Here is a 19,944-nt window from a genome sequence, read left to right on the forward strand (position 1 = left end):
GAGCAGAGAGAGATGGAAGAGGAAAAGGAGATACACAGATGAGATGGAGAAGACGTACAGTGTGAAGCAGAGGAGGTAATAGATGGGGGAACAGATCCAGAGAGAGTGATAGAGAGAGAGAGAGGGGGGGGGGGGAGGGGAAGGAGGTGGACGGAGTAGGGGAGGAGGAGATGGATGGAGGAGGAATTGTGTGCAACATATGGACATATACAAAGCAGACCAAAATCGCAGAATATGGAATCGGTGGGTTCAGGAGTGTAATACGGCCTCGTATCACTAGCAGTCGAGATGACAGGCATCTTATCCGCATGGCTGTAACGGATCGATCCCTGAGTCAACAGATGGGGACGTTCGCAAGACAACGAACATATGCACAAACAGTTCGACGACGTTTGCAGTAGCATGGACTATCAGCTCGTAGACCATGGCTGCAGTTACCCTTGACGCTGCATCACAGACAGGAGCGCCTGCGATGGTGTACTCAACGACGAACCTGGGTGCACGAATGGCAAAACGTCATTTTTTCGGATGAATCCAGGTTCTGTTTACAGCATCACGATGGTTGCATCCGTGATTGGCGACATCGCGGTGAACGCACATTGGAAACGTGTATTCGTCATCGCCATACTGGCGTATCACCTAGCGTGATGGTATGGGGTGCCACTGGTTACACGTCTCGGTCTCCTCTTGTTCGCATTGACGGCACTTTGAACAGTGGACGTTACATTTCAGATGTGTTACGACCGGTGGCTCTACCCTTCATTCGATCCCTGCGAAACCCTACATTTCAGTAGAATCATGCACGACCGCATGTTGCAGGTCCTGTACGGGCCATTCTGGATACAGAAAATGTTCAACTGCTGCCCTGGCCAGCACATTCTCCAGATCTCTCACCAATTGAAAACGTCTGATCAATGGTGGCCGAGCAACTGTCTCGTCACAATACGCCAGTCGCTACTCTTGATGAACTGTGGTATCGTGTTGAAGCTGCATGGGCAGCTGTACCTGTACACGCCATCCAAGCTCTGTTTGACTCAATGCCCAGGCGTATCAAGGCCGTTATTACGGCCAGAGGTGGTTGTTCCGGGTACTGATTTCTCAGGATCTAGGTACCCAAATTGCGTGAAAATGTAATCACATGTGAGTTCTAGTATAATATATTTGTCCAATGAATACCCGTTTATCATCTCCATTTCTTCTTGGTGTAGCAATTTTAATGGCCAGTAGAGTAATTGTCCGCAGCTCGTGGTCGTGCGGTAGCTTTCTCTCTTCCCGCGCCCGGGTTTCCGGGTTCGATTTCCGGCGGGGTCAGGGATTTTCTCTCCCTCGTGATGACTGGGTCGCAGGTTCGAATCCTGCCTCGGGCATGGATGCGTGTGATGTCCTTAGGTTAGTTAGGTTTAAGTAGTTCTAAGTTCTAGGGGAATGATGACCGTAGATGTTAAGTCCCATAGTGCTCAGAGCCATTTGCACCATTTTTGGTAGTGTAATTAATTTTCCTTACTTATTTGTTTTATTTTTTAGAAAAATAAAATGTAAATTGACTGGTATATTATCAGGTGAGAAGACACTGAAGAAACCTGAAATTTAACGTGTCCGTCCTGTAGTCTGTATAAAACACATTGAAAAATTTAACATTGGCAAGAATAATAAGATTTAAATAAAAATAAAAATTTAATGTGTCATGTTTTTATGCCGAAATGAAAAGTATAAAATAATTTCGGTTAGTCTCATATAGATTCCTAACACTGTAACTCCTGAAAAACTGTGATTGTGAATTTTTAATAGCTATGAGAATACTTGTGAGATTTAAAACTAGAAACGTGGGATGCACGCAATACATGACTGATGTAAGTGTTCTCCTCCTTACCATTATCTGTTGTATGCATCACACGTTATCGTATTGAATCTTACTAGCTTTCTTTTAACTACTATAAATTCACAATGAGAAATCATTTTATAATTTCTCGAGCGATTTCACCGCTATTTATTAAAACTTTCTTTTATTTAAATAGTTATCAGTTGCGGCCGAGTGATAGGACTGAACACGAACAAATGAACGAAATGTGTACTGCTGGTTATTAAAATGGCATCAAATGGTGGCATACAACGAACATCAAATTGCATGAAGTGTACTACAAGCTTGGGCACGCAAATCGTTGTCATTCAGCGCAACCGAACAAAGCTCGTAAGAGGAATACTACATAAGGAAAAATTACGCAGTAGGTCTCTCATTCACAAATCACTTTTGTACGCTGGTGTTCAAATGGCTCTGAGCACTATGGGACCTATTTCTGTGGTCATCAGTCCCCTAGAACTTAGAACTACTTAAACCTAACTAACCTAAGGACATCACACACATCCATGCCCGAGGCAGGATTCGAACCTGCGACCGGAGCGTGACCGCTCCAGACTGAAGCGCCCAGACCGCACGGCCACACCGGCCGGCGTACGCTGGTGTTTATGAGGGGATTGTCTGCAAGCATGTGCCAGAATTTCAGCTCCGTGGCCTATCAGTACTGTGCTTTATCATACGACGATATTGCTGTCAACATTGGTCGGTGTAGGATACCCCTTATTTGCAGATAAGAGCGCATTTTACTTTATTTCCAGTTTTGCTGTTTCTCATATTTGAAGTGAATGTACCAAGTTTGCAGTACCTAAGAAGTAGGGAGCGAGAGGTAAGTTCCCACGCTCGCCAGCAAAGGCGGTTGGCTATCTGGCGTTATCAGAGCCAGTGGGATGAGGTGCCGATGCAGAAATCGCTGGTGACATCACAGAGAGATACGTGGGGAAAGTGCATTTATTTTGGTGCGAATCAGGTGAATGTTATTAATGAAAATTTGTTAACAAACGTTGCATTTTGCCGCTCAGACATTAGGAGGGGTCTACCGGTCATGAATACTATATTTCAAAAATTTTACAATGCCAGGAAACGTTAATATTAATAAATAAATGAATAACTTTGGCATAACCGAAGATGTACGATCTTATACGAACTGTACCGATTGTACGCTCAAGTTACAGAGTGTGCGCCATTGTTGGCAGTCGTCAGTAGGATGCCTTTCGGTCTAGTCATGCGGTAGACCACGCTCTTGTACCGTTAATACCTTACAGTCAGTGTGAACAAGTTCATTTTATGGTGTTTGTTAAATAAACGCGCCATAATGGCATTCCATGTAAAAAATTATTTGCGGAAAAAAATTCTTTCCGCTTCATTGCATAAGACATAGACACTAGGACTGCACTTTTAGAATTAGATGATCTGCTACCTCTCTGCGAGTAGGAATAAAACTACGAGAGCGTATCCACATAATAGGTAGGAAGAATTCCTACGCGGCAGATTACTAATTTTTGTATCGGGATACCACGACTGTCATGTGTATATAGAGTCTAAGGGTTGGGGAACGCCATACCCTACGCCATAGAGGATCTCAAAGGCACCAAGGGACAAGCAACCGAGGGGTCACTTCATGTACCTTGAGTTAGGAAATGGGCCTCTTTGTAGTTAGAAAAAATACCCATACAGAGGAATGGCGATGTCTGGAGCAGTCTGATCTGGAGCAGTCTCCTGACGCACGCCGACACTGGAGTGCCAAACAACACTGGACACAAGAGTGACATCACGCCGTCTTTTCAGGCCAGTTCTGGTTCTGCGTACAGCACCGCGATGGACGTACCCGGTTTCGGAGAGTAAAAGGAGAACCAACGTCGTCAGGTTGCATTCAAAATTGTCAAATGGGTCCAGCATCCGAGGTGGTGGTATGTGGCGCCAGTGAGGACTGAATATAGTTTCCTGTGGTTCGCATAGCCGGTAATTTTGTCAGTAGCCATTTCATATTTTACTTTTTGCACCCGTTGGATGTGCCCTAACTTTGAGGCCTCTGTGATGTTATCTTCCCCTAACGTACGACTCTGTGTTGTTCATGCAATCCTGACCTACTTCGATACGGAGCGTATTTGGCCAGCACTTTCCACAGATGCCGCACACATTGAAAATATCTGGTCGTGTGTTCCCGAGAGTGGTACGCCACCATTTGCCAGCCATTACTGTTGATGAAGTATGGCACATACTTGAAGCAGATTCGAACGACGTACCCGTGTCTTGTCATAGAGGGCAAAGGCTGCTACCTTACCAAGTTACGAGCAAAACGTGTTTATTGTTTTAATGTATTTGCTGTCGTTTCGAAACAAACTATGGCTTCATCTTTCATTACTTCGGAATTTTATCGCCTGATACGCCACATCTTAGCGTACCTCGACATCCTATTGTGTGTTAAGACTGAAAAGATAGTTTTGCCGGTGATCATTGGTCATTCTGTCGTTTCTAGGCGTTTTGTTGTTATCAATAAGTTAAGTTGTACTTGAGCTTTTTACGAAGGAGAATACCGGCCTAGAAATACATATCTAGCAGCTGCTAAAAGTTTCACTTGCTCGTTTTTCTAAAGGAAATAGCACAGATATAGAAATACATTGTCTAATGTATTCAACCTGCAGATCGCTGCTTTGTATTTCCGAATTGCCTGTTTCGCGCAATGTCGTCCATCTTCAGGTTATATATTTCCTATTAGAGTCTAACTTGTCTTAAAGGAACTGTCAGCTCACAGTTATTTTCTGTGGTATACGTCAGTGAACTAACAGTTTCTTTACGACCCGATTTTTCTGCAACTACAAAATATTACCTGAAGATAAGCGACGTTACCCGAAACCGTAATTCAGAATTAAACAGCAGCGGTCTGCAGACTGAAAAAAATTGACAGTTTTATATAAATAAGGATCGCAAATACTCTCCGGTAACAAATATGTCCAGTTTTTGCTGAAATAAGTGTCCACTGAGTAGCAGATACAAGAACATTCTGCTGTTGTAGCAGTGTCTTAAGGAAAATATCTTACAAGTAATACTATGTGAATGTGAAGCTTTAACGTAGAGAAACATCCACGAAGAAAAAGTATTAATATTGGATAGGAAATCAGTTAAGAAAATTTTTTATGCCTGCAATCGACAAAGATAACGTGTTATTGAAAGAGAGCACCAACTAAGAGAGTTCCACAAACAAAGTAACGTCGTCGAAGTGCTGAAGAAGAGAATGTTGACCTGGGCTGGTCATATAGCAAGTACGTCAGGGAATAGACTACCTACAACGTTGTTCTCTAGAACAACAGCTGAAGCGAGACGAAGGACCCAGAATTAGGTGAGAATTAGCTCAAATGGACAATCAACACACTCAACAGTAAGAAATGGAAGATACGTGAAGCAAGCGTGTGGTCGATATGGTCCTTAAGAGGCGTTAGATACATAAAGCAACATATTTTTTCCTGCAAGCAGGTTGGTTTTATTCGGCATTCTACTACAGCATATTGTTCCCCACTGTTTTGGCTACAAAAGCCTATTTTTCAACACTACATTTGTTCAGTGCGACGGCCTTACGCCTCCTTAGAGGTAAGCCCTGTGTGCACTCATGGTACCACTCTACTGGCAGACAACTTGCTGCATCAATAACATCCTTGTCATCCAAGTATTTCTTCTTTTGGAGTGCGTCTTTCATTGGGACAAACAGATGGAAGTTGGAAGATGCCAGATCCGGGCTGAAGGTTGGATGAGGAAGAACCATCCAGTGAAATTTTGTGAGCTCCTTTCGGGTGCGCCGATCAGTGGGTGCCATTGCTTTGTCACGGAGAAGGAGAAGTTGTTTGCATTTTTGTCAAGGAACACACTCAGGATGTTTCTTCACTTTCCTGAGTGTAGAGCAATACACTTCACAGGTGATCGTTGCACCATGAGGGAGGACATCAAACAGAAAACCCCTTCAAAGTCCCAGAAACCTGTCGCCATGACTTTACCGGCTGAGGTTGCCGCTTTGAACGATTTCTTCGGAGGAGAGGTGATGCGGCTCCACTTCATGGATGGCCGTTTTGTTTTCGGTTCGAAATGATGAAACCATGTTTCATCGGCTGTGACCATGTTCGACAGAAATTGTCACGATCAGACTCGTAACGCGTAAGCTATTCCGCACATACGGTCCTTCGTTGCTCCTCACGGTCATTTGTTAGGTGACGAGGAACCCAGAGGGAGCACATCTAGGAGTATCCCAAATGGTGAACGAGTGTGTCACCACCACCAGTAAGAGTGTCCGCACGTTTCAGCATTCAGCTCATAGCTGTGTGCGGCCGGCCGGCAAGCGGAAGATCCAACAGTTCTGCGCGAACTTGTTGCGGTGGCGACAGACGCATGGCCCAGTGTCTCAATGACAGAGTTCTGCTTGGAACACACCTCTGTTACAGATGCAATTTTGAAGGCTACGTAAAGCGCCGCCACCAACCGGAAATTAATGAGACTGTAGTGGTGAAGCGAGAACCCGCCAGGTTAGCCGAGAGCGTTAATGCGCTGCTTCCTGGACTCGGGTAGGCGCACCGGCCTCGTATCGAATCCTCCCGGCGGATTACCGTCGTCGGTCGGTGTGCCGGCCAGCCTGGATGTGGTTTTTAGGCGGTTTTCCACATCCCGCTAGGTAAATACCGGGCTGGTCCCCACGTTCCGCCTCAGTTACACGGTTCGCAGACATCTGAACACACTCGCACTATTCCATTAATTACACTCGACGCAGACAGCAGGGGTACACTAATTCCGTCCCGGGGGGTACGGGGTGGCGGCAGGAAGGGCATCCAGCCACCCCTTTCCACTAACTTTGCCACATCCGTTCCTAACAATACCAACCCTGCGTCAGCGCGGGACACGGCACCAGTGAAAGAAAAGAAAGAAAGTGGTGAAGCGAGAATATTCCATGATGTCCCACAACAAATTCCACTTTTGTTTCAACCGAAATTGTCCGAGAACAAAAATGTGTGCAATACTTGCTAAACGCCTCGCATATGTTGCCTCACAATCGACGCTGAACACTAATCACTGATGGGTTCCACTGGTGCGAAATTGTATTTGTACAGCCTTGTAAGGTTCCGAGAAAAACGCTGAATTCCCTCGGGATAGAAAGCGAAAATACAGCGAAACGGAACTGAAACTCAAGGAGGAACTTCCCGACAACACAGAGGCGGCGCTCTTCTGCATTTGTCATGTCGTTGTTTCCGGGCGTTCTATTCTTATCAAAAATTTACGTCCTGCCAACGCTGTCCAATTTCTCGCGAACGGAGGAAAATACGGTTCGTTCGTCGCCGTTGTATTATTCACGTGATGCACGCACGGCCCGCATGCGGAACTGGCTGCGTCTCGCGCCTGCTACGAATGCGGGTGGCGCTGTGTGACTGCTGCGGAAATCACGCAGTCCCGTTCCCTGGGGCCACGCGTCACATCTGCGTGGCAGCTGCCGGTTACAAGAGGCCATGGTGACAGGTTGTTCGAAATGTAAATAATAAAAGGCAAAAAAGAGCAGGCCAGGTAAAGTCAGGGGGAGCTTCCTGCGTACGGGATTAATTTTAAAAATAGTCATATTAATTACACAGACGAAAATGAAATTCCACCACCAAGAAATTATAAGGTTAGAGGAATCAAATTTAGGCTAAGCAGTTGTGTAGCTAATTTATTTGACTGAAATTTCCAGATCACACATTACTATATTCACAAGAGCGTCCTGAGATGTAATGTCTCCGAATTTTTTTATGTGACAATCCATAAAGTTTTATTCTTAATTCTTCGTGTTTACATACTTCCAGCCCTCTGCCACTAGAGGGCTCAGAATTGTTGCGCGTAACATGGTCATGTATAACGTAACTCTGTTGCTGTGTGAGAAAACACTTGCTGTAATAGAGTTTCGAATTCTACAGTTCGTCCACATATGGTGTACCCTCTCCTTAAGCATGACAACGCCAGATTACAAACGAGCGCTGACACATCTGCAACAATCAGATGCTTTGGATTCACTGTCACCGATTATCCCCCATACAGTCCCGACTTGGCTCCATCCGATTTTCATCTCTTTCCGAAACTTAAAGAACAACTACGAAGACTTCACTTTGATCGTGATAAAGTGGTGCAAACAGTGCGAAGTTGTGACTCCATCAACGAAGTCAAACATTCTGCAGGGTTCGTATCAACGAACTGGTGTCTCGTTTGTAGAAAAGTGTTCGACGCCAGGGAGACTGTATTGAGAAATGTCTACACATGGAGAACAAAATTGTAGAACGTTAATAAAGTTTGCTTTATTTTTAAAAAACATTAAGAGCTTTCACATTAAAATTTCGGACGCGTTACATTTCAGCACACCCTCTTATTTATTCTTTATTTACCTTGTCTGGGTTACGTCCCTTAGGCTCTATGTTAAATCAGACCAGTAACAACAAATACCAGTAAACTTTACAAAAATATTCGCAATTTCTATGCATGCTCCTGTCTCACTTATATACATCTGAGAAATTATCATTCGAAGAATTATAATTACCAACACTAACAACAGGTGTGAAGAATGATAATTATAAATGCCATTTATATTAACACTAAGAGTAACAATAATATTGAATATTCAATACCTTCGAAGCCTTGTTCAGTATCATTAGGAGCAAAGGAGACAAAGAAAGATGAGAAGGCTGCACTGACAGTGCCAATAGCTGTTTAAAAAGAAGAAATTTTCAATGGAGGTCTTAAAATGTCTCTCTAAGTAGGGAAATTTCTACAGTAGAACAGTCCTGCAACTAAACGACATTAAGAAATGGGTATGATTCAAATGATTCAAGAGGACACCGTTTTCATCAGTTTGATGAACGGCCAAAATTGCGAAATTCAGTTCTTTTTATTTGATTGACGACCGGTTTGAGGTACCACAACACATTTTCAAACCAACCAAACAGAAAAAAATGGTATACTTCGTGATAGCACGTAAACCTTGTACAATATTAACAAGGTTTGCTTGTTGTTACGGAATTTATAATTTTTTTTGTCTTTGGATGACTTGAGAATGGGTTCTGATACCCGGAAACGGTCATTAATTAAAGAAAACGAACTAAGTTTCGCAACTACGGCTGTTTTTGTTCACCAAACTGATTGATACCCGTAGGTATCCTATTATTAATCCAGCATGCTAGAAATCCAAAGTAACACCATTTATAAATATCCTGTCATCATCTAAATAGTAAGAGATATCATTAGAAGTTCTCTTAGCTAAAAGGAAAAGTTTTGATGGTCTGCGGTTATTGTTCAGTGACACTCAACCGCGAAAGTTTGATGAAATTGTTACTCTGAAATAATGTAGGAATTAAGATAACCGACTTCGATGTTGACGAGGACAGGTTGTGTCTATTGAGAGAATGATTAACGAAACAGCGCAAATATAGCCCGAATCGTTTGGTCGATTAAGAATCCGGTTCAAGCAATTTGAAAAACGGCCTCTGTAAACTTACATAATACATTTAATGCAAGAAATATTTCAAATTAAGTACGTCATCAGATCTTAAGAAATGAAACACAGCTGAAAAATTAATAATTTATTATTTCGTCAGTAACAGTGCAAGGAATCGGCAGATCTGATATACGTGTACAGCCAAACGATTACAGTTTCAGAAAAATTGGATGATTTATTCAAGGGAAGGAGCTTCACGAACTGAGCAAGCCATTAACGCGTAGGTCCACCTCCGACCCTTATGCAAGCAGTTCTTCGGTCTGATATTGATTGACAGTTTTTTATGTCCTCCTGAGGTATGTGGTCCCAAATACTGTCCAATTGGTGCTTTAGATCAACTCCTGAAATGGTTGGAGGATGCTGCCCCTAATGCTCCAAAAGTTCTCAAGTTGAGCAGAGATCCGGTGACCTTTTGGCCAAAGTACGGTTTGGCAAGGACAAAGACAAACAGTAGAAATTCCCGCTCTGTGCGGGCAAGCATTATCTTCCTCAAATGTAGAGCCAGGACGGCTTGCCATGAAGGACAACAGAACGGAGCGTAGAATATAGTCGACGTACCACTCTGCTATGAGGGTGCCGAGGACGACAAACAAAAGAGTACTGCTATGAAAAAAAAAAGATGCCCTAGACCATCACTACTGGCTGTCGGGCCGTACAGCGGGCTACAGTCAGGTTGAAATGGAATTGAGCGTTTGGCGTCATTGGCCGAGAGGCCCCTTGCGGGGCAAGTCCGGCCGCCTTGGGGCGGGCCTTATTACTTTTGAAGCCACACTGGGCAACCTGCACGCCGGATGGGGATGAAATGATGATGAAGCCAGCACAACACCCAGTTACTGAGCGGAGAAAATCCCCAACCCAGCCGGGAATCGAACCCGGACCCGTAGGACGGCAATCTGTTACGCTGACCACTCAGCTGTTGGGGCGGACACAGTCAGGTTGGTATCCTACTACTGTCTGGTGTGTCTCCAGACACGTCTTCTCCATGGAATCTCATAGACTGGAGGAGATTTGTCTATAGTTATAAGTCCCGCTTAGCATTGAGCGAAGACGTGTTTGTCTGTACATGTACATCACATCTACCGATTTACGCCGCATTCGGATAATTCCCTGGTCGTGTGACGTTTTGTTGGCCTTGGAGTTTGAAACGAAACTGCATTTCTTGAAAGACATGATATCTGCATTCGACTGCAGTTATTATTTATTTCGCAATTGCAGTTCCGTTCTTTGCGCCATTTTCAAGCGTTACTGTAAAAGATTTTGCTTCAGTGCCACTTGTAGGCAGTTGTGAAAGGAATAATTCCTTAGCGTGGAATATGACGTCCTTTAAAAGATTCTACAAGACTGTTAACACTGCTCGTGAGAAGTTAATCAGAAATTGCATTTGCTGAACTCGCCATTCGGATACTTCGCATAGCAGGCTGGCAGACCGGGCGGTTCATCAGGCTGACGCTGACGCTCGCCTCCCTCTCTGGTGTGCCCACAGCGTCCAACTGCGACGCGACGCTGAGCAGCGACCTGGTGAAGAACGGGTCGGTGTCGTCCCCCGGCTACCCGGACCCCTACCCGCCGGGCAGCCACTGCCGCTACGACTTCCAGGGGCGCGGCAAGGAGCGCGTCCAAGTGGTCTTCAACGACTTCCTGCTGCACCAGCCGCCAGAGAGCCACAGAGAGTGAGTATCGCACTATTGCCCTCTCCTACAGTAGTGTGTATAGGTTCCAATTTGGCAACCAGTTCTTCACTGGCGGACAGTCCCATTGTGGAACCAGGTTTTTATTTATTTATTTATTTTTTGTTTCTTTTACTCGCTCACTGTTCCTCCTTTATCTTCTTTTTTATACAACCAATAAACAATACAATAATAAAAACAGGTCTGTTGTTACACTACGAGAAATCAGCACTGCCTAGAGACAATGAAATACACTCATACTCATAAATTAAAGATAATTGCAGAATGTGGTGCCACACAACGTGGCACTACACAAAACTGACGCTAGTAGCATAGGCACGTAGGGAACACACACGACACAGATCTGTAGGTCCACAGCATTGGTGATAAGTTGAGAAAACCGTCCCGAAACACATGTGCTACAAAACGCCACTGTTTCCTGCGCATGAACCCCGACATCAATATGGGATATGATCACCATGCGCACGTACACAGCCCGCCCAATGGGGTGGCATACTCTGGACCAGGTGGTCGAGCAGCTGCTCGGGTATAGCCTCCCATTCTTGCACCAACGCCTGTCGAAGCTCCTGAAGTGACCTAGGGATTTGAAGACGTGTAGCGATACATCGACCTAGAGCATCCCAGACGTGCTCGATGGGGTCTAGCTCTGGAGAACAGGCAGGCCACTGCACTCGCCTGATATCTTCTGTTTCAAGGTACTCCTCCACAATGGCAGCTCGGTGGGGCCGTGCGTTATCATCCATCAGGAGGAAGGTGGGACATGCTGCACCCCTGGAAAGACGGACATAGTGGTGCAAAATGAAGTCCCGATGCACCTGACCTGTTACAGTTCCCCTGTCAAAGACATGCAGGGGTATACGTGCACCAATCATAATTCCACCTGACACCATCAAACCACGACCTCCATACAGGTCCCTTTCAAGGACATTAAGGGGCTGGTATCTGGATCTTGGTTCACGCCAGATGAAAACCAGGCTAGAATCACTGTTGAGACAATACCTGGATTCGTCCCTGAACATAACCTATGACCACTGTTCCAATGACCATGTACTGTGTTGTTGACACCAGGCTTTACGGGCTCTCCTGTGACCGGGGGTCAGTGGAATGCACCTTGCAGCTCTCCGGGCAAATAAATCATGTCTGTTCAGTCGTCTGTAAACTGTGTGCCTGGAGACAACTGTTCCAGTGGCTGCAGTAAGGTCCCGAGCAAGGCTACCTGCAGTACCCCGTGGCCGTCTGCGGGCACTGATGGTGAGATATGGGTCTTCTTGTGGTGTTGTACACTGTGGACGTTCCGTACTGTACCGCTTGGACATGTTTCCTGTCTGCTAGAATCGTTGCCATAATCTTGAGATCATACTTTGTGGCACACGGAAGGCCCATTCTACGGTCTGCTGTGTTTCACCACCCTACAGTCGCCCCAGTATTCTACCCCTCATAACGTCATCAATATGTGTTCCTTGAGCCATTTTCAACACACAGTCACCATTAGCATTTCTGAAAACGTCTGCACACCTACTCGCTGCACCGTACTCTGACATGCACCAACACACTTTTGCGTATGTGGACAGCTGCCAGCGCCACCGTGCGACGACCGCAGGTCAAATGCACCGTATGGTCATACCCCGAGGTGATTTAAACCCGCCAACCGCCCACTAGAACGTTGTTTCACCATGTCTCAGCATTATGCTTAATTTATGAGCGTGAGTGTAAATCAGTGATGAAGGCTAAAATTTTGTGCCGGGCAGGGACTCAAACCCGGATACTCCACTTCTCTAGAACGGTTTTCCTAACCCCCTTGACTATCTTGGTAAGCTTCCCATCCAGCCCAAATTCTCACCCAGTCACGTGCAAGTAGAGGTCCCTTGCACTAACCCCAATGCTCGTAGCAATCGAAGTCCTGCCGGGGTTCGGTGCACCCACACTGAAAGTACCTAGAGCAATCCTCGCCCATATTGATTTGTAGTGTCTGTTCCGTTGGATGGGAAGCGTGTCCGGACGGCCGAGGCCACTAACGCAAACATTCTAGAGGAGCGGAGCATTGGGATTTGTCTCCGTCCGGCACAAATTTCCAACCTTCATTACTCATTTAATTCAACCCCTGTAGGCCGCTGGACTCCTCGTTTCTCGTAACATAATTTCTTTACGGCCGCTCTATCACCAGTCGTATAGACACCACATTTGTATATAAGTATGGTGCGTCAGTGCGTGACGCTAGAACTTCGCAAGCCAATTTTTCAGGTCCACGGGGGCTACGTGGTAAGTTATCCCTCCATCCCCCACCCATTAAGAAGGTTTCGATTCAGAGCTATAGGTGGTGGATTCGAAAATATCACGGCGTCGCACCAATGGTCTTCTTAAGGGAAGCAGCTGGGAATCGACTGGCCTGAATGCTGAATAAAGGCGTAGAATCTTCCAGAACGTTATAGAATCTTCCAGAACTTTCGAGATTGTTTCATATCATTCTGGAATTTTCCAGAATGTTTAAAAATGTTTCAGTATGTCTGAGGATATTCTCCATTGTTCCGTTATCTCGTTGTGCTTGTGATACGCTTTATATTCTCCAGCTCAGAAGGGTATATGTAGACGGCGGCGCGATACATGCACCACTATATTTTTGTAAACCGATTAGTGTGGATCAAGGAAAAGTGAGAAATAATAGAAAGTGAAATAAACTGAAATGAAAGTGAATTGCGAAAGGTAGAGAAAAGTGTATTAACTGGAATTTTACTGTGTTACCCGAGATTAACATTTAACAGGATGCCGACAAAAAAGGAGAAGGTCTTGCTATTGATGAACTGACAAGGATACATAACAGTGAAGAAATGAAACAGGTCAGCAACGAGAAGCATGTTTAGCTTCACAATCGAAGAGAATAAAGAGATTGAGAGAAAACCTGCATCTACATCTACAAGGATACTCATCAGATCACACTTAAGTGCCTGACAGAGGGTTCATCTAACTGCCTTCGCAATAATTCTCTATTATTCCACTCTCGAACAGCGCTCGGAAAAAACAAACACCTATATCGTCCTATGCGAGCTCTCATTTCCCTTATTTTTTTAATGGTGATCGTTTCTCACTATGTAGGTCGGTGTCAACAAATTATTTTTGCATTCGGACGATTAAGTTGGTGATTGAAATTACGTGAGGTATTCTGCCGCAACGAGAAACGCCTTTGTGTTAATCGCGTCCATCCTAAATCCTGTATCATGTCCGTGACATTCTCTACACTATTTACCAATAATATAAAATGTGCTGCCTTTCTTTGAACTTTCTCGATGTACTCCGTTACTCCTAGCTGGTAAGGATTCCACACAGCGCAGCAGTGCTCCAAAAGTGGACGTAGGTAGGTAGTCTCTTTAGTGGATCTGTCGCATCTTAAGGGTGTTCTACCAATAAGACGTAGTCTTCGTTTAGCTGACCTTTTCTATGCGTTGTTTTCGACTTCTTACTTTAATGCCAAGGTTTTTATTTGAATTTATAGTCTTTAGATTTGGTTGCTTTATCGTGTAAGCAAAGTCTAATGGATTCCTTTTAACACTCGGTGGATGACCTCACACATTTCATTATTTAGCGTCAGCTGCCAATTTTTGCGCCATACAGATATCTTTTCTCAATTCTTTCGCAATCTGTTTGATAACTTTACTAGACGATAAACAACAGCATCATCTGCAAACAACCCAAGACGGCTGTTCAGATTGTCTCCTAAATCGATTATATAGAAAAGGAACAGCAGAGGGCCTATAACTCGACCTTGGGGAATGCTAGAAATCACTTATGTTTTACTCGATGACTTTCCGTCAGTTACTACGAACTGTGACCTCTCTGACAGGAAATCACGTATCCAGTCGCACAGCTGAGACGATATTCCATAAGCACGCAGTTTCACTACAAGCTGCTTGAGACATTCGGGTGTCAAGAGCCTTCTGGAAATCAAGAAATAAGGAATCAGTCTGATATTCCTTGTCGATAGCACTCAGCATTCATGTGAGTGAAGATCGAGTTGTGTTTCACAAGAAACATGTTATCTAAATCCGTGTTGACTGTGTGTTAGTAGAGCGTTTTCTTAGATATAATTGATAACATTCAAACATAATATATGTATGTTCCAAAATCCTGCTTCGTACCGACGTTAATGTCATGGGCCTGTAATTTAGCGGATTGCTCCTATTGCCTTTCTTGAATACTGATGTGACCTGTGTAGTTTTCCAGTCTATATGTACCGATCTTTCGTCGAGCGAGCTGTTGTGTATCATTGTTAAGTATGGAGCTATTTCATCAGCATACTCTGAAAGGAACCTAACTGGTATACATTCTGGGCCGGAATACGCTTATATTAAGTGACTTCAGTTGCTTCACTACTTTGAGGTTATCTACTTCTGAGGTACTGATGTTGGCAGCTGTTCTTGATTCAAATTCTGGAATGTCTACGTCGTCATCATCGCTGAAGGATTTTCGGAAGGTTGTGTTTTTGTCATCTACAGTTTTCAATCGTTATCGCGTAGAGAAGGCATTTCCCTTAGCACCCTTTACATACGACAAGAATTTCTTTGGATCAAAATGGCTCTAAGCATTATGGGACTTAACATCTGAGGTCATCAGTCCCATACACTTGGAACTACTCAAACTTAACTGACCTAAGGACATTACACACATCCATGCCCGAGGCAGGATTCGAACCTGCGACCGTAGCAGCAGTGCGGTTCCGGACTGAAGCGCCTAGAACCGCTCGGCCACAGCAGCCGGCGTTATTTTTATCAAAACCATGTGCCTAGCAAATCTGTAAGGTACGATGGAAATGTCCAACCGTGCTGGACAATGCAAAACTTCCTGATATTCCGTATCGATAGTTTCATTTACTTGTTTATCTTGTGGAAAGAATTATTTGTAACAGTTGACGTGTTCTGCCTTATTTTCTTTGGTTGCTGACGAACACACTGCTGCCGGCACAAACTCTGCACTGCTTCTGTATTAATTTCGCTGAATATTATGCTGGCTTTGACAATAGTAACAAGACGAAAATGTCGCATTAAGCGACTACTGACTTTTGATAACTTGCTAATTCATACTGTAGCTGTTATATCAGTCGTCAGGTCAGCAGCACGTAGATTCCACAATTCCTTAACTGACAAGACGAAATGCTTACTTTACAAGTGTTTTAGGCTGAAATCACACACGCTTATCTCCTTCATTGCTAAAGCTGAGTGGTAGTAATGACTTACGGGAGGCAAATTATAATTTCAGATACACATCAGCGGCTGCCATCAACAAAAAGTGACGTTCTGTTAACTTACTGTACAATCGAAAACATGAAACAGCTACAGACAGCGGAGCACACAAGTGACAAGAGCTACGACGCTGATCTCGAAGCGAGGGAAGTCGGGAAATCGGTGTTATTTAACACACGGTGCTCAGGCTGGCTTCACGCGGAGCCACTTTGCAGCGCTGCTCAGTGGTTCGTAAGCAGCGCTTTCGCCGACGTTAGTGGTGCTCCTACCGAGCGTTTAAGTGGTGCTCCAAGCACGCGTTAGTGGCGCTGCAAAGAGGTGTCAGCGGCGCTGCAAACTCTGCTCTCCTCGTGTAAGACACTGAGCAGTAAGTGGAGGATATTTCATTAAATGTTCAACAAGACACGATAGAAATTACAACAGAAACTTCCTGTCTTCTGCTTACCTTGTCAGAGAAAGATATCGGTGTAGGTTTGAGGACACGTCTTGTGTGGCCGGCCGCGGTGGTCTAGCGGTTCTAGGCGCTCAGTCCGGAACCGCGCGACTGCTACGGTCGCAGGTTCAAATCCTGCCTCGGGCATGGATGTGTGTGATGTCCTTAGGTTAGTTAGATTTAAGTAGTTCTAAGTTCTAGGGGACTGATGACCACAGATGTTAAGTCCCATAGTGCTCAGAGCCACACGTCTTGTGTTCCTGGACTAGAGGATGAGATGCCGGTAGACAACTCTTTACCTGGAATTGATACTAAATGCATCCGAACAAAGACTGCAGATTACTTCAAGAATGAAGGAACATGGAAATAACTTAAATGTACAACAAATCTGAAATTACGATTAGCATGCAGCTGAGATATTTGCTTGAAATACAACTCTCCATGTACTGCATTTGTGAAGTATTGTAGCTACTGCAACACAGGCTGTAGCAAAAAGAATCATCCGATTTGGCACGTCTATATTTCTGAAACTAATAAACATATCCAATGAAATTTTTTTTTTTGAACGGGAAATTCAAAATGTTTTTCTTTTTTCTTACCTTTTCATATGTGTTCTACATGCCCCCGTTGAGATGTACGGCTTATGTCAATGCGGTATTCAAATTGTTCACACGCTGCAGCGAGCATGTCTTGAGTTGCAGCTTCCACAGCTACTGTTATGTCTCAGTTCACTCATTGTTGTTGGTAACAGAGACACATAAACAGGGTCTTTTATAAACCCCCACCAGAAATAACCACATGAAGTCAGGTCCGGTGATCTTGGATGACAGTAATGTAAGGTTGAATAATTTGGTCCAGTGCGAGCGGTCGATCGTTCAGTAATTGTTCGATTTAAAAATTTTTGCACTTCCAGATGCCAGTGTGGCTGTTTCCGATTCTGTTGGTAAATGAAGTCGTTCGAATCAGCGTCCGGCTGTAGGAAAGAAAAGTTGTCAAGCATATTGGGATATGTGCTTCCTGTAACAGTGTTCTCGGCAAAGAAAAATGGACCATACACGTTTTCCCGTGAAAATGTACAAAACACATTAAATTTTGGAGAGTCCCTCTGATGTTGTACAACTCCATGTGGTTGTTCCGTACCCCATATTCTCACATTATGACGGTTCATCTTTCCATGTAAATGGAATGTTGCCTCGTCACTAAACACTAAGCGTGGAAGAAGACTGTCATCCTCCATGGCCGAGCTGTTCTAGACGCTTCAGCCTGGAACCGCGCGACCGCAGGTTCTAATCTGCCTCGGGCATGGATGTGTGTGACGTCGTGACGTACTTAGGTTAGTTAGGTTTAAGTAGTTCTAAGTTCTAGGGGAGTGGTGACCTGAGATGTTAAGTCCCATGGTGCTCAGAGCCTTTTTTTTTTTTTTTTTTTTTTTTTTTTTTTTTTTTTTTTTTTTTTTTTTTTTTTACGAAATTCGGAAGTCCACACGTTGTTGTATGTCACCTTCACGAGAACTTGCAGTAGCTGAATTTGAATTTTGTACGGTTTCACGTGTAAACGTCGACGCAACACACGCCAAAGGGACATCGGGGGCATGTTGAGCTGTCGAGCTGCAGGGCGAACGGATTTCAGTGGACTCCTTGTGAAACTATGGCGGATGCGTTCGACGTCTGTCCAGACACTCGCGGACGGCCCGGCGATTTGCCTTTACACAAACAACGCGTTCCTCGGAATTGTTCATGCCACCGTCTAATGCTCCTTGCTGCAGGAGGATCCACACCATACCTAGTACGGAAGGCACGCTGAACGGTCGTTACTGACATGCACTGCGCACAACGTATAAAACAAAACGCTTTCTGTTGTTTTACCAGAACTGAGATGGCGCTCACTGCTGCTACCTATCGGGAACCACGTAGAACTAGAAAGTTTGCTCTTTCCAACAGTAAGTTGTTCTCGCACATATCTCAAATAATATAATAGTTACGTAAAACTTTGAACATAGCTGCTAAGTTTCAGTGACCGTGTCAGAATTATACACTCCTGGAAATTGAAATAAGAACACCGTGAATTCATTGTCCCAGGAAGGGGAAACTTTATTGACACATTCCTGGGGTCAGATACATCACATGATCACACTGACAGAACCACAGGCACATAGACACAGGCAACAGAGCATGCACAATGTCGGCACTAGTACAGTGTATATCCACCTTTCGCAGCAATGCAGGCTGCTATTCTCCCATGGAGACGATCGTAGAGATGCTGGATGTAGTCCTGTGGAACGGCTTGCCATGCCATTTCCACCTGGCGCCTCAGTTGGACCAGCGTTCGTGCTGGACATGCAGACCGCGTGAGACGACGCTTCATCCAGTCCCAAACATGCTCAATGGGGGACAGATCCGGAGATCTTGCTGGCCAGGGTAGTTGACTTACACCTTCTAGAGCACGTTGGGTGGCACGGGATACATGCGGACGTGCATTGTCCTGTTGGAACAGCAAGTTCCCTTGCCGGTCTAGGAATGGTAGAACGATGGGTTCGATGACGGTTTGGATGTACCGTGCACTATTCAGTGTCCCCTCGACGATCACCAGTGGTGTACGGCCAGTGTAGGAGATCGCTCCCCACACCATGATGCCGGGTGTTGGCCCTGTGTGCCTCGGTCGTATGCAGTCCTGATTGTGGCGCTCACCTGCACGGCGCCAAACACGCATACGACCATCATTGGCACCAAGGCAGAAGCGACTCTCATCGCTGAAGACGACAAGTCTCCATTCGTCCCTCCATTCACGCCTGTCGCGACACCACTGGAGGCGGGCTGCACGATGTTGGGGCGTGAGCGGAAGACGGCCTAACGGTGTACGGGACCGTAGCCCAGCTTCATGGAGACGGTTGCGAATGGTCCTCGCCGATACCCCAGGAACAACAGTGTCCCTAATTTGCTGGGAAGTGGCGGTGCGGTCTTGGCGTGCATCCGTGCGTCGCTGCGGTCCGGTCCCAGGTCGACGGGCACGTGCACCTTCCGCCGACCACTGGCGACAACATCAATGTACTGTGGAGACCTCACGCCCCATGTGTTGAGCAATTCGGCGGTACGTCCACCCGGCCTCCCGCATGCCCACTATACGCCCTCGCTCAAAGTCCGTCAACTGCACTGCACATACGGTTCACGTCCACGCTGTCGCGGCATGCTACCAGTGTTAAAGACTGCGATGGAGCTCCGTATGCCACGGCAAACTGGCTGACACTGACG

The 19,944-nt window shown here is 45.2% G+C and overlaps 1 protein-coding gene across 1 annotated transcript in view; it reads left to right on the forward strand.

The window, feature by feature from the left end:
• The window catches only part of LOC124775941 (suppressor of lurcher protein 1-like), a 321,061-nt gene that overhangs the window by 143,321 nt on the left and 157,796 nt on the right, over positions 1-19,944 (forward strand). The window contains exon 2 of the mRNA XM_047250785.1: positions 10,716-11,014. Within this exon, the coding sequence (XP_047106741.1) occupies positions 10,716-11,014 (299 nt within the window). The remainder of the gene's footprint in view (positions 1-10,715; positions 11,015-19,944) is intronic.

The sequence above is a fragment of the Schistocerca piceifrons genome, chromosome 2, assembly GCF_021461385.2.
Source record: "Schistocerca piceifrons isolate TAMUIC-IGC-003096 chromosome 2, iqSchPice1.1, whole genome shotgun sequence".
NCBI lineage: Eukaryota > Metazoa > Arthropoda > Insecta > Orthoptera > Acrididae > Schistocerca > Schistocerca piceifrons.